The sequence below is a fragment of the Salvelinus namaycush genome, unplaced genomic scaffold (assembly GCF_016432855.1).
Source record: "Salvelinus namaycush isolate Seneca unplaced genomic scaffold, SaNama_1.0 Scaffold1583, whole genome shotgun sequence".
Classification (NCBI taxonomy): domain Eukaryota; kingdom Metazoa; phylum Chordata; class Actinopteri; order Salmoniformes; family Salmonidae; genus Salvelinus; species Salvelinus namaycush.
Window position 1 is genome coordinate 43,188 of NW_024058323.1, and position 15,724 is coordinate 58,911.

General features: G+C 42.3%; 1 protein-coding gene across 1 annotated transcript; it reads right to left on the reverse strand.

Moving 5' to 3' along the window:
- Positions 1-9,925: 9,925 nt before the first annotated feature.
- Positions 9,926-11,701, reverse strand: LOC120037133 (endonuclease domain-containing 1 protein-like). Its single transcript, XM_038983306.1, has 2 exons — positions 11,148-11,701; positions 9,926-10,942 (listed from the first exon to the last, which is right to left on the reverse strand). The coding sequence occupies exons 1-2, from the start codon at positions 11,472-11,474 to the stop codon at positions 10,352-10,354; spliced, it is 918 nt and encodes a 305-aa protein (XP_038839234.1). The 5' UTR covers positions 11,475-11,701; the 3' UTR covers positions 9,926-10,351.
- Positions 11,702-15,724: the final 4,023 nt, after the last annotated feature.

The following is a 15,724-nucleotide window of genomic DNA, read 5'->3' on the forward strand; positions in this document are numbered from 1 at the left end:
TCTGTATACTTCTGGCCCTTCTTTTGACACTGTGTTAACAACCCTCCAGGCGAGCTTCAATGCCATACAACTCTCCTTCCGTGGCCTCCAACTGCTCTTAAATACAAGTAAAACCAAATGCATGCTCTTCAACCGATCGCTGCCTGCTCCTGCCCGCCTGTCCAACATCACTACTTTGGACGGCTCTGACTTAGAATATGTGGACAACTACAAATACCTAGGTGTCTGGTTAGACTGTAAACTCTCCTTCCAGACTCACATCAAACATCTCCAATCCAAAGTCAAATCTAGAATTGGCTTCCTATTCCGCAACAAAGCATCCTTTACTCATGCTGCCAAACATACCCTTGTAAAACTGACCATCCTACCAATCCTCGACTTCGGTGATGTCATTTACAAAATAGCCTCCAAAACCCTACTCAATAAATTAGATGCAGTCTATCACAGTTCCATCCGTTTTGTCACCAAAGCCCCATATACTACCCACCACTGCGACCTGTACACTCTCGTTGGCTGGCCCTCGCTTCATACTCGTCGCCAAACCCACTGGTTCCAGGTCATCTACAAGACCCTGCTAGGTAAAGTCCCCCCTTATCTCAGCTCGCTGGTCACCATAGCAGCACCTACCTGTAGCACGCGCTCCAGCAGGTATATCTCTCTAGTCACCCCCAAAACCAATTCTTCCTTTGGACGCCTCTCCTTCCAGTTCTCTGCTGCCAATGACTGGAACGAACTACAAAAATCTCTGAAACTGGAAACACCTATCTCCCTCACTAGCTTTAAGCACCAGCTGTCAGAGCAGCTCATAGATTACTGCACCTGTACATAACCCATCTACAATTTAGCCCAAACAACTACCTCTTTACCTACTGTATTTATTTATTAATTTATTTTGCTCCTTTGCACCCCATTATTTCTGTCTCTACTTTGCACTTTCTTCCAATGCAAACCAACCATTCCAGTGTTTTTTTAGTTTTTATTTGACTTGCTGTGTTGTACTCACTTCGCCTCCATGGCCTTTTATATATTTATATTTTTATTTATTTATACATATATTTGTTTGCCTTCACCTCCCTTATCTCACCTCACTTGCTCACATTGTATATAGACTTATTTTTTTTGTTCACTGTATTTTTGACTATATGTTTGTTTTACTCCATGTGTAACTATGTGTTGTTGTATGTGTCGAACTGCTTTGCTTTATCTTGGCCAGGTCGCAATTGTAAATGAGAACGTGTTCTCAATTTGCCTACCTGGTTAAATAAAGGTTAAATAAAATAAATAAATAAATAATCAGTACATGCGACAGTATTGTAGTATTTGTCTATACCGACATCTATGGAGGATAATTGTGTCCGTCAAACAGGAAGTCTCACCACTTATTTATTGGAGGATGAAGAAATAAGCTCCAATGATCTGTGTAATTGTGTGTTTCTGACCGTTAACATGTTGGGTGGACGCGTGTACATATAGGAGGTTCCTTACCAGGCAGAAGGGAGTTTCACTTTAACCGCTGCATCGGAGAGTTACAATGTTGCTGTCACTATGCAACCTACTACCTACAGTAGGAAAACGAGTTTCTGATTAATAATATCACACCTGTTATCACACATGGTACGACCCCATAATTGTTACAATTACAATAGAAATAACACTTTTATATTACATATTTAACATATATTTTAATATTCCTGTAGAACTGTAAAACACAGTAAGATCATTTGAGCTTTGGAAACAAGCGCGTTCATGGTGGGCCTCGTTATAAATGGGTGGGCCTCGTTATAAATGCATGTCGGGCCTCATTATAAATGGGTGGGCCTCGTTATAAATGGGTGGGCCTCGTTATAAATGCATGGTGGGCCTCATTATAAATGGGTGGGCCTCGTTATAAATGGGTGGGCCTCGTTATAAATGGGTGGGCCTCGTTATAAATGCATGTCGGGCCTCATTATAAATGGGTGGGCCTCGTTATAAATGGGTGGGCCTCTTTATAAATGGGTTGGCGTCGTTATAAATGGGGGGGCCTCTTTATAAATGGGTGGGCTTCGTTATAAATGGGTGGGCCTCGTTATCAATGGGTGGGCCTCGTTATAAATGCATGGTGGGCCTCGTTATAAATGCATGGTGGGCCTCGTTATAAATGGATGGGCCTCGTTATAAATGGGTGGGCCTCGTTATAAATGCATGGTGGGCCTCGTTATAAATGGATGGGCCTCGTTATAAATGGGTGGGCCTCGTTATAAATGCATGGTGGGCCTCGTTATAAATGCATGGTGGGCCTCGTTATAAATGGATGGGCCTCGTTATAAATGGGTGGGCCTCGTTATAAATGGATGGGCCTCGTTATAAATGCATGGTGGGCCTCGTTATAAATGCATGGTGGGCCTCGTTATAAATCCATGGTGGGCCTCGTTATAAATGGATGGGCCTCGTTATAAATGGGTGGTTCTCGTTATAAATGGATGGTGGGCCTCGTTATAAATGGGTGGGCGTCGTTATAAATGGGTGGGCCTCTTTATAAATGCATGGTGGGCCTCGTTATAAATGGGTGGGCCTCGTTATAAATGGGTGGGCCTCGTTATAAATGCATGGTGGGCGTCGTTATAAATGGGTGGGCGTCGTTATAAATGGGTGGGCCTCTTTATAAATGCATGGTGGGCCTCGTTATAAATGGGTGGGCCTCGTTATAAATGGGTGGGCCTCGTTGCAAATGGGTGGGCCTCTTTATAAATGGGTGGGCGTCGTTATAAATGGGTGGGCCTCTTTATAAATGGGTGGGCCTCGTTATAAATGGGTGGGCCTCGTTATAAATGGTTGGGCCTCGTTATAAATGCATGGTGGGCCTCGTTATAAATGGGTGGGCCTCGTTATAAATGCATGGCGGCCTCGTTTCGCTGGAGCAGTGTGAAATAAGCTTTCTGTCAATGATCCAGCCTTAACGAATTTCATTTATTTCCATATTGAATGTGATTGTCCAACATCATCGTGTATTTATTGTGTAGATTGGCCTCTTTCCTCTGCTGTGGTTCTGCATTGCAGTCAGCGATGTTTTCTCTCGGTAGCTGTCCAGGGTCCTGAAATCAAATCATGTGAGTTTGCTTGGACACCAGCCTGATCTCCAGCTCCTTCCACCTCTGGAAACTATCTGGGTGGTTATGTGACTTCTCATGAGAGGCTGAGGAGGTGACACTGATTCTTCCAGTCCCTGGTTCCATCCCAAACCAGTGCAGATTTGCACTCTTGTGAAAAAAGTTTGCAGCAAAAACAGAAGGCTGCATCGTTTTGCTTGGAATAGACAAGTCTTGGTCTCTCCACTCTCTCCCCGTTCGCCATCCTCCTATTGTAGTTGGCCACCGAAAACGTTCATTGCCCCTCATCTCTTGGTAAATTCCCCTCCTTATCCTGATGTGGCCCAGCCTGCGCTAACATATCCTGTAAAGATCCATTCATATATTCTGGCCACTCACCGGGATCTTCTATGTTTTTGTCTGGGAGTCGGATTTAGCAGCAGCACCACCACTGTCACCGGGGACGGGAGCGACGAATCTGAGTCTGGGTCCAAGATAGTAGGGTCTTCGCCGGCATTGTTTTGAGGTGTAGCTAGGTCTGGTGCGACCACCTGTTCTTGTCCAGCCAGAGAGCTGTCATCATCGGTGGAAGTGCATGGCTCGGACTCCTCCGGTTTGTCCTCTTCGCTGCTAGAATCAGCTAACGGGGGCTCGTCGTTCTCGGCGAATGAATGTCCTGTCCTCGTAGGCTTGTAATTCTCCACACCGGCTGATGGACATTGCTGCACACTGATACATTTCACCAGAGAATTTCTTTGGTTTAGAGATTGTACCTCTTTTGTCATTGTTAAAAAAAAAATTGCTTCGTGATATTTTTTGTCTATCAGACATGGTAGCAAATTATTTGAAATGTCTATAGATTGCTTTTATCTAAAATGATATCCACTAGTTGTAGCTAGCTAACGTTAACAGGTTAGGTTAGGCTACTGTCTTAATCACTAACGTTAACAGGTTAGGTTAGGCTACTGTCTTAATCACTAACGTTAACAGGTTAGGTTAGGCTACTGCCTTAATCACTAACGTTAACAGGTTAGTAACTAACGTTAACAGGTTAGTTAGGCTACTGCCTTGATCACGAATCGTCTTCCTCACAAACACACTTAAAAAAAAATACAATCATTTATTTGGCAGATTTATTTATTCATGTTTAACAATTGGATAATCTCATATAAAGACACACCTCACCATAGCTACCAAGGATAGTGTGAGTGAACTTCGGGAGAAGGGGGAATGGGGTGGGGGAGGGAACTGTAGCAGCACTATGAGCTGGTGGCTGGGGCGCCGCGGGCGGTGTAGTGACCGAACAGGGGCGCCGCGGGCGGTGTAGTGACCGAACAGGGGCGACGGAGGGCGGTGTAGTGACCGAACAGGGGCGACGGAGGGCGGCAGACAATTGTCAAAATATCGTCTCAAATACAGGTGCTGCCATAGGCGACGGCCTAATGTGAGGGCTGGCCCTGAACACGTCTGTTAACCCACAATGACGACATCAAGTAAGTTTTCATAAATCATTGGGTTCCGTTCAAGAAGAAACGTCAGAGTAGTCTGAAGTGGAGGCATTAATTCATGTTCACATTTACAACATAACATGCATGGACATTTCATCATTAAGACCTTTAAGGAATCATGTCTGGAGGGTGAAAATCCCAAATCATTCTCATTAGCTCAGTGTTATATCACCTCCCCTGTCTGATATCTTGACTTTCTCTCTGTCACACAACCTAAAGGTATTAATGTCATGTTGTAGGTCATTACAATGTACTGCGACTGGATAATCCCTGTCTTTACTCCTGATTCAACTTTTATGTTCACTAATTCTCTGAGATAACGAGAGGTTTTACCTCCATAACACAACCCACATGGACATTTAATCATATAGATAACATGGGTGGTGTTTACCTACATAACACAACCCACATGGACATTTAATCATGTAGATAACATGGGTGGTGTTTACCTACATAACACAGCCCACATGGACATTTAATCATGTAGATAACATGGGTGGTGTTTACCTACATAACACAGATCACGTGGACATTTAATCATGTAGATAACATGGGTGGTGTTTATCTCCATAACACAACCCACATGGACATTTAATCATGTAGATAACATGGGTGGTGTTTACCTACATAACACAACCCACATGGACATTTAATCATGTAGATAACATGGGTGGTGTTTACCTACATAACACAGCCCACATGGACATTTAATCATGTAGATAACATGGGTGGTGTTTACCTACATAACACAACCCACATGGACATTTAATCATGTAGATAACATGGGTGGTGTTTACCTACATAACACAACCCACATGGACATTTAATCATGTAGATAACATGGGTGGTGTTTACCTACATAACACAACCCACATGGACATTTAATCATGTAGATAACATGGGTGGTGGAGCACGTAATAATGCCATTTATTTGGAACCGTTCTCCTGTATGTGGGTGGCAGAAACGTTCACACTTCATCATATTGTTGCACTGGGCTCAGCATCTGCATTTATAGCTACCAATCAGAAGAGGGCGTAAAAGAGCCTGGCTCGTTTTCTTTTGTGGCTGGAAGTTTGGCATGGACCAATTTGTCGCGTTAATTGCGACCTCTCCTATATACAATAAGCGGTGGGTTCTTAAATTTACCCGACCTCTCCTATATACAATACGGGTGGGTTCTTCAATTTACCCGACCTCTCCTATATACAATACGGGTGGGTTCCTCAATTTACCCGACCTCTCCTATATACAATACGGGTGGGTTCTTCAATTTACCCGACCTCTCCTATATACAATAAGTGGTGGGTTGTTAAATTCAGCTGGCAGAGCTGGGTCCGATAAAACATAACAATGGTTCTAAAGAGTTATCTTATCCATAAAGAACTTCTCACAGTCTTCAACGTCACTGAACTTCACCACTACATGTCTGTGCATCTGTCTGTCTGTCATTCTGTCTGTGTGACTCTGTCTAGATTTAGGTTCCCAAGGAAGGTACTCCTGATAGCGCTCAAACCCGTCTGGATCTTGACACTCTGAACATACGTTCTGCATCATATCTCTTACACCAGATATTATATTTTTTGTATTTTGTACTTTGTAAAAGGGTATTTTCTTTTTGTTTGCTGCAAAAACTGCAAAACCTGCTTGGAACGAAATACTGCTGTGAAACCTACAGGAGCCGTATCTTAATTTGATCATCCTGTTGTTGTAGGAATTTTCCTGCACAGAATGAAATGCTAATTTGTAATGCATTCCAGGTTAAAAAGGCTTCTAAAGTTTGTATTTTCTTCTTTAAAATGTCATACTTTTTTTGACCAAACTATTTTTTAACAACCCCTACAAAAAATGTCCATTAATTAAAAACAACATAACAATTTCCTGTTGCTGCAGGATCATTTATGTTGTGTGAAACTGTCTCAAATGAATATATGGCATCTCTCTCTCTCTGCCTCCCTCTCTCTCTCTCTCTCTCTGCCTCTCTGCCTCTCTGCCTCTCTGTCTCTCTCTCTCTGCCTCCCTCTCTCTGCCTCTCTGTCTCTGCCTCTCTGCCTCCCTCTCTCTGCCTCTCTGCCTCTGTCTCTGCCTCTCTGTCTCTCTGCCTCCCTCTCTCTGCCTCTCTGTCTCTGCCTCTCTGTCTCTCTGCCTCCCTCTCTCTGCCTCTCTGTCTCTCTCTCTCTGCCTCCCTCTCTCTGCCTCTCTGTCTCTGCCTCTCTCTCTCTGCCTCTCTGTCTCTGCCTCTGTCTCTCTCTCTCTGCCTCCCTCTCTCTGCCTCTCTGTCTCTGCCTCTCTGTCTCTGCCTATGTCTCTCTCTCTCTGCCTGCCTCTCTCTGTCTGCCTCTCTGCCTGCCTCTCTCTGTCTGCCTCTCTGTCTGCCGCTCTCTGCCTCTCTCTCTGCCTCTCTGTCTGCATCTCTCTGCCTGCCTCTCTCTGCCTGCCTCTCTGTCTCTGCCTCTCTGTCTCTCTCTCTCTGCCTCTCTGTCTCTGCCTCTCTGTCTCTCTCTCTGCCTCTCTGTCTCTGTCTCTCTGCCTCTGTCTCTCTGCCTCTCTGCCTCTCTGCCTCTCTGTCTCTGCCTCTCTGTCTCTGCCTCTCTGTCTCTCTCTGCCTCTCTGTCTCTCTCTGCCTCTCTGTCTCTCTCTCTGCCTCCCTCTCTCTGTCTCTCTGTCTCTGCCTCTCTGCCTCCCTCTCTCTGCCTCTCTGTCTCTGCCTCTCTGTCTCTCTCTCTGTCTCTCTGTCTCTGCCTCTCTGTCTCTGCCTCTCTGTCTCTCTCTCTGCCTCTCTGTCTCTCTCTCTGCCTCCCTCTCTCTGCCTCTCTGTCTCTGCCTCTCTGTCTCCCTCTCGCTCTCTGCCTCTCTGTCTCTCGCTCTCTGTCTATATATATATATATATATATATATATATATATATATATATATATAATATATTTATCAATCAATCAATCAATCATTTGAAACTGTCCTGTCCACAGAAGTCATGGATTGGAGGTTTGAAAACGGAAACGAGGCTGCCACCTGCTGGTGAGATGATTTGAGAACACTGCTTGAAAATCCTTTTTTAAATAATTTAACCTTTATTTAACTAGGCAAGTCAGTAAAGAACAAATTCTTATTTACAATGACGCCTACCCCGGCCAAACCTGGACGACGCTGGGCCAATTGCGCTGCCCTGTGGGACTCCCAATCACGGCCGGATGTGATGCAGCCTGGATTTTGACCAGCTCCAGGTATGTTTAGAGACATGGTAGCTTCTTGACCAGCTCCAGGTATGTTTAGAGACATGGTAGCTTCTTGACCAGCTCCAGGTATGTTTAGAGACATGGTAGCTTCTTGACCAGCTCCAGGTATGTTTTGAGACATGGTAGCTTCTTGACCAGCTCCAGGTATGTTTAGAGACATGGTAGCTTCTTCACCAGCTCCAGGTATGTTTAGAGACATGGTAGCTTCTTGACCAGCTCCAGGTATGTTTAGAGACATGGTAGCTTCTTGACCAGCTCCAGGTATGTTTAGAGACATGGTAGCTTTCTTGACCAGCTCCAGGTATGTTTAGAGACATGGTAGCTTCTTGACCAGCTCCAGGTATGTTTAGAGACATGGTAGCTTCTTGACCAGCTCCAGGTATGTTTTGAGACATGGTAGCTTCTTGACCAGCTCCAGGTATGTTTAGAGACATGGTAGCTTCTTGACCAGCTCCAGGTATGTTTAGAGACATGGTAGCTTCTTGACCAGCTCCAGGTATGTTTAGAGACATGGTAGCTTCTTGACCAGCTCCAGGTATGTTTTGAGACATGGTAGCTTCTTGACCAGCTCCAGGTATGTTTAGAGACATGGTAGCTTCTTGACCAGCTCCAGGTATGTTTAGAGACATGGTAGCTTCTTGACCAGCTCCAGGTATGTTTAGAGACATGGTAGCTTCTTGACCAGCTCCAGGTATGTTTAGAGACATGGTAGCTTCTTGACCAGCTCCAGGTATGTTTAGAGACATGGTAGCTTCTTGACCAGCTCCAGGTATGTTTAGAGACATGGTAGCTTCTTGACCAGCTCCAGGTATGTTTAGAGACATGGTAGCTTCTTGACCAGCTCCAGGTATGTTTAGAGACATGGTAGCTTCTTGACCAGCTCCAGGTATGTTTAGAGACATGGTAGCTTCTTGACCAGCTCCAGGTATGTTTAGAGACATGGTAGCTTCTTGACCAGCTCCAGGTATGTTTAGAGACATGGTAGCTTCTTTACCAGCTCCAGGTATGTTTAGAGACATGGTAGCTTCTTGACCAGCTCCAGGTATGTTTAGAGACATGGTAGCTTCTTGACCAGCTCCAGGTATGTTTAGAGACATGGTAGCTTCTTGACCAGTTCCAGGTATGTTTAGAGACATGGTAGCTTCTTGACCAGCTCCAGGTATGTTTAGAGACATGGTAGCTTCTTGACCAGCTCCAGGTATGTTTAGAGACATGGTAGCTTCTTGACCAGCTCCAGGTATGTTTTGAGACATGGTAGCTAGCTGGTATGCTGGACTGGTTGGACACATAGTTAAGGCAAAGTTTGAATGAATAACTGACAACTAAAATAGGGCTTTCAATAATTTATATATTTTTAGCTCAAAGAATGTGGTTTAATGTTGAATTGGAGCATTTTGGAGTCACATGGTTACATTTAAACAGCATGAGAACAAAACACCAGACTCTCACAGGCTTCATTCATTATAGATGTTTATTCCTTCAGATGGGAAGAAGATGGATACATACAGTGATAGAATTACATTCAGAACATATAATAGTATCTCTATGGTAACAGTGATAGAATTACATTCAGAACATATAATAGTATCTCTATGGTAACAGTGATAGAATTACATTCAGAACATATAATAGTATCTCTATGGTAACAGTGATAGAATTACTCATTACCATTACAACCCTCACTACCATTACAACCCTCATTACCATTACAACCCTCATTACCATTATAACCCTCACTACCATTACAACCCTCATTACCATTACAACCCTCACTACCATTACAACCCTCATTACCATTACAACCCTCATTACCATTACAACCCTCATTACCATTACAACCCTCATTACCATTATAACCCTCATTACCATTACAACCCTCATTACCATTACAACCCTCATTACCATTATAACCCTCACTACCATTACAACCCTCATTACCATTACAACCCTCATTACCATTATAACCCTCATTACCATTATAACCCTCACTACCATTACAACCCTCATTACCATTACAACCCTCACTACCATTACAACCCTCGTTACCATTATAACCCTCATTACCATTACAACACTCACTACCATTACAACCCTCGTTACCATTACAACCCTCATTACCATTACAACCCTCGTTATCATTATAACCCTCGTTACCATTACAACCCTCGTTATCATTATAACCCTCGTTATCATTATAACCCTCATTACCATTACAACCCTCACTACCATTACAACCCTCACTACCATTATAACCCTCATTACCATTACAACCCTCACTACCATTATAACCCTCATTACCATTATAATCCTCATTACCATTATAACCCTCATTACCATTATAACCCTCGTTGCCATTACAACCCTCACTACCAATTTAACCCTAATAATCATTAGTCTAACAGTAATGATAGTTTGTTGATATGGTGTGAGCATCTGTACCCAGATCATCCAAAGATCCTTCCAGAACTTTTTTTCATGGAATTGTAAAGATTCCTCACTACGGAATAAATTCTTTCAACTGGGTTAGGAGGAAGTGGTAGGTTAAGGATCTCTTGGACACTTTTTTGGGAACACCTTGACAGGACCATCTTTACCTTGGTGATGTTTGTTCAACTCCTTTTCGAGTTCTCCCAAGGTTTGTTGATCCAATGTTTTCCTCTTTACCTTCTTGTTCCACCCCCAGTGTGCTCCGGCCATCCACTTTTTCTTCTTGTTCATCTTCTTGTTGTAACAGCAGTAGGCTGTCCACAGGAGCTGTGGGATGTTCACTCGGTTGTTCAGTTTGTTGCTCTTACTGGGCACCGCTCCAGTCACCACATAGGCTTCTATCTTCCCGTTGTTATTAATACAGTCTTTCATCAGCTTTCCTCTGACATTTCCCTCCATATCATTCCAGCTGCCCCCGTTGAAGGTGATGTCCTGGGGAACGATGTTGGTCAGGGTAAAGGTGGACTTCTGAGTTTCCAGGTCACGAGCATGTGAATTTGGGAAGAGGTGACCTCTGTTCACATCGTTATCATTTTTTCGTTTTAATTTACCATAGTCGTTGTTCCCAGCCTGGTTTTTGTACTGGACTCCTCCAATTTTCTGCATTTCAGGGCTGTTCTTTTCCCCTTCCTTTTCCTCTTCGAGCTGCAGGAAACAACAGTCATACATTCATTAACAAGTTCTGTACAGTAACCTCTATTTTCAGGGGGGAGTCACAATCCACAATCAAGATAATCAAGTCTCTATACCCTCCATAGTGGTAGATCTATATTCTGTAACATAACTGTCTGTGATATATACCAGTAAACAAATACACATGTTATGTTATATGACAAAACATTAGTCCTACCTGGGGCTCGATCATCCAGGGATCATCTGGTCGACCCGTTATATAACCAGTGAAGGTGTAGGCTGAGAACACAGGGATCCTGTTGAATGTGTCGTAGAGAGTTGCAAACCTGTAGATTGTGTTGAACAACTGGCAGATCGGCTTGTAGCGGCCCTCGTTCTTGACGGTCCCATCAACCAAAATACCTGGGAGATTTGGAGTTGTCCCCTCCAGGAAGAAATTCTCACAGTCTGGAACATCAGTGAAGTTCTCCACTACATGAGAGAGAGCAGGAGGAAGGAGAGAGAGAAGGAGGAGAGTAGAGAGATGATTCAATATCCCCATCATCACCTGAAGACTGTACACCACAGAGACAAAGATGAAGTTACAGAGACCAGTTGGTAGACTGGAGACTGCTGATCTGAGTCAGGACAGACTGATTTAAATAGTTATAACAGAGACCAGTTGGTAGACTGGAGACTGTTGAGCTGAGTCAGGACAGACTGATTTAAATAGTTATAACAGAGACCAGTTGGTAGACTGGAGACTGTTGAGCTGAGTCAGGACAGACTGATTTAAATAGGTTTTCAGAGACTCCTCCTTCAGATGTCAAGACAGAAAGGGTTGATTTGCATAAACCCCTCTGTATGTTTCATTTACATTTACATTTACATTTAAGTCATTTAGCAGACGCTCTTATCCAGAGAGACTTACAAATTGGAAAGTTCATACATATTCATCCTGGTCCCCCCGTGGGGAATGAACCCACAACCCTGGCGTTGCAAGCGCCATGCTCTACCAACTGAGCCACACGGGACCACACGGAAACTGCTGTAACAAATAACATGTGACTCACCTACTGTAGTTTCTAACACGTATGGAACCAGAACTTAATCACACAAGACTATAGTTCTGGGTTAATGAGATTAGACTGCTCTAAATAGTGACTGCATCCACACTTTGGTTCTGGTAGAAAAACGTTTCAGGATAAAAACATGACTTTACTCAGCATAGAGTCTGTCAGAAGATACACATCACACTATTACAACAGTGGGACTGTTCTGGAATTACGGTTGCTGAGTTCACATTCATTAATATCCCACAAGGCTTAGCGTCTCTGAATCAGCAACTCAAAGAAGTAACACTTGCATTTCCCTTGACCAGCAAGTCAACATATTTAGTATGATGTGAAACGGAGGAAGATGTGTCCAACTGAATGAAACGGAGGAAGATGTGTCCAACTGAATGAAACGGAGGAAGATGTGTCCATCAATGAAATGGAGGAAGCAATCAAACGTCAATCAACTTTTTCTGGCCTCTAACACACTTAATGGAAACCAGAAGATGGCAATAATGGTTTCATTTATTGATGTTGTTTATGTATCTATAGTCTGACCACTGCTGAGTTTATTTCCAGTAACTGAAGTAGTTCACAGTAAGAGTTGACACAAGGCTGTGTATGTAGAGTTAGAAAATGTGGTTCCTAACAACACTGTGGTCAGAGCAGCACTGGACTGTTTAACACCTCAGACTCAGCAGCTGTAGATTCTTCAGTTGAGGCCTTTTCTCAGTAAGAGTAGAGGAGACTGGGGAACAAACTAACACTTTTAGACTTCAGTTTATTAATAATATTTTTATACAAACAACATAGCTCAGCTACCATTACACACTAAGTATGTTCCTAGGACGTACCAGTTGTTTACAATTCAACCGAGTGGCGGATATTAAATGTTACAATTGACCCAGTAGGTGAATGTTCCACAGGTCAATAATTTAACAAAAAGAGAAGCAGCAAGTATATTTACTTCAGGGACTCAAAACCCTTTTTCTTCTTCAATAAAACTAAAAGTCATCAATGGATTTAAACAAAACCTCTTGGTCATGTAGAGAAACTACCCAACCGACTTCTTGTAAAATTACCTTTGTAGTTGTGATTTAAAGATGTGGACGTTTATTTGATAATTGTTTACATAAAGTGTAGCCTTGAATGTTGGCTTGTATAACATGAAATACTATCAATCAATTTCTTATTTCATGAAACAATAGAAATCCTTTATTTCCAGGTTCATCATTCAGTAAGATAATGTTTACCCAGTGGCATCCTGAGACATTTATAGATCATGAGAGAATAAAATATTAAAATACCATTTCTAAGCTTCTCATTCATTGTGTAAAAACTCACCCCAGCACATTTGAGGCAGAACTTGGAGACAGGAAGGACATCACCCTCTTCTGGTCTTCTCCCTACCAGGGAAAGGACAGTGATGAACTGTGAGCTCTGTAGGAGGCTCCTGGTTGGGTACTGTGGTAGTATAAATACACATATCAGAGGGTACTGTGGTAGTATAAATACACATATCAGAGGGTACTGTGGTAGTATAAATACACATATCAGATGGTACTGTGGTAGTATAAATACACACTTATCAGAGGGTACTGTGGTAGTATAAATACACATATCAGAGGGTTGGGTACTGTGGTAGTATAAATACACATATCAGAGGGTTGGGTACTGTGGTAGTATAAATACACATATCAGAGGGTACTGTGGTAGTATAAATACACATATCAGAGGGTTGGGTACTGTGGTAGTATAAATACACATATCAGAGGGTACTGTGGTAGTATAAATACACATATCAGAGGGTACTGTGGTAGTATAAATACACATATCAGAGGGTACTGTGGTAGTATAAATACACATATCAGAGGGTTGGGTACTGTGGTAGTATAAATACACATATCAGAGGGTTGGGTACTGTGGTAGTATAAATACACATATCAGAGGGTACTGTGGTAGTATAAATACACATATCAGAGGGTTGGGTACTGTGTTAGTATAAATACACATATCAGAGGGTTGGGTACTGTGGTAGTATAAATATACATATCAGAGGGTACTGTGGTAGTATAAATACACATATCAGAGGGTACTGTGGTAGTATAAATACACATAGAGGGTACTGTGGAGGTATAAATACACATATCAGAGGGTTGGGTACTGTGGTAGTATAAATACACATATCAGAGGGTACTGTGGTAGTATAAATACACACATCAGAGGGTACTGTGGTTGTATAAATAAACATATCAGAGGGTACTGTGGTAGTATAAATACACATATCAGAGGGTTCTGTGGTAGTATAAATACACATATCAGAGGAACTGTGGTAGTATATTTCTTGGGGCTAGTATAATACACATTCAGAGGGTACTGTGGTAGTATAAATACACATATCAGAGGGTACTGTGGTAGTATAAATACACAATATCAGAGGGTACTGTGGTAGTATAAATACACACTTATCAGAGGGGGTACTGTGGTAGTATAAATACACATATCAGAGGGTACTGTGGTAGTATACATACACACATATCAGAGGGTACTGTGGTAGTAATAATACACATATCAGAGGGTACTGTGGTAGTATAAATACACATCAGAGGGTACTGTGGTAGTATAAATACACATCAGAGGGTAACTGTGGTAGTATAAATAACATATCAGAGGGAACTGTGGTAGTATAAATACACATATTCAGAGGTACTGTGGTAGTATAAATACACATATCAGCAGTGGTACCTGTGGGTAGTATAAAATACACCTATCAGAGGGGTGGGTACTGTGGTAGTATAATACACATATCAGAGGGTTGGGTACTGTGGTAGTATAAATTCACATAGAGGGTTGGGTACTGTGGTAGTATAAAATACACATATCAGAGGGTTGGGTACTGTGGTAGTATAAATAACCCTATCAGAGGTTGGGGTACTGTGGTAGTATAAATACACATATCAGAAGGTACTGTGGTAGTATAAATACACATATCAGAGGGTACTGTGATAGTATAAATACCATATCAGAGGTTGGGTACTGTGGTAGTATAAATACACATATCAGAGGTTACTGTGTAGGTAGTAAATTACACATATCAGAGGGTTACTGTGGTAGTATAAATACACATTTTCAGAGGGTACTGTGGTAGTATAATATTAATCAGAGGGTACGGTGGTAATATAATACACATATCAGAGGGTACTGTGGTAGTATAAATACACATATCAGAGGGTACTGTGGTAGTATAAATACACATATCAGAGGGTTGGGTACTGTGGTAGTTTAAATACACATATCAGAGGGTTGGTACTGTGGTAGTATAAATACACATATCAGAGGGAACTGTGGTAGTATAAATCACATATCAGAGGGAACTGTGGTAGTATAAATACACATATCAGAGGGAACTGTGGTAGTATAAATACACATCAGAGGTACTGTGGTAGTATAAATACACATATCAGAGGGTACTGTAGTAGTATAAATACACATATCAGAGGGTTGGGTACTGTGGTAGTATAAATTCACATATCAGAGGGTGTACTGTGGTAGTATAAATACACATATCAGAGGGTTGGGTACTGTGGTAGTATAAATACACATATCAGAGGGTTGGGTACTGTGGTAGTATAAATACATATCAGAAGGTACTGTGGTAGTATAAATACACATATCAGAGGGTACTGTGGTAGTATAAATACACACTTATCAGAGGGTTGGGTACTGTGTGTAGTATAAATACACATATCAGAGGGTACTG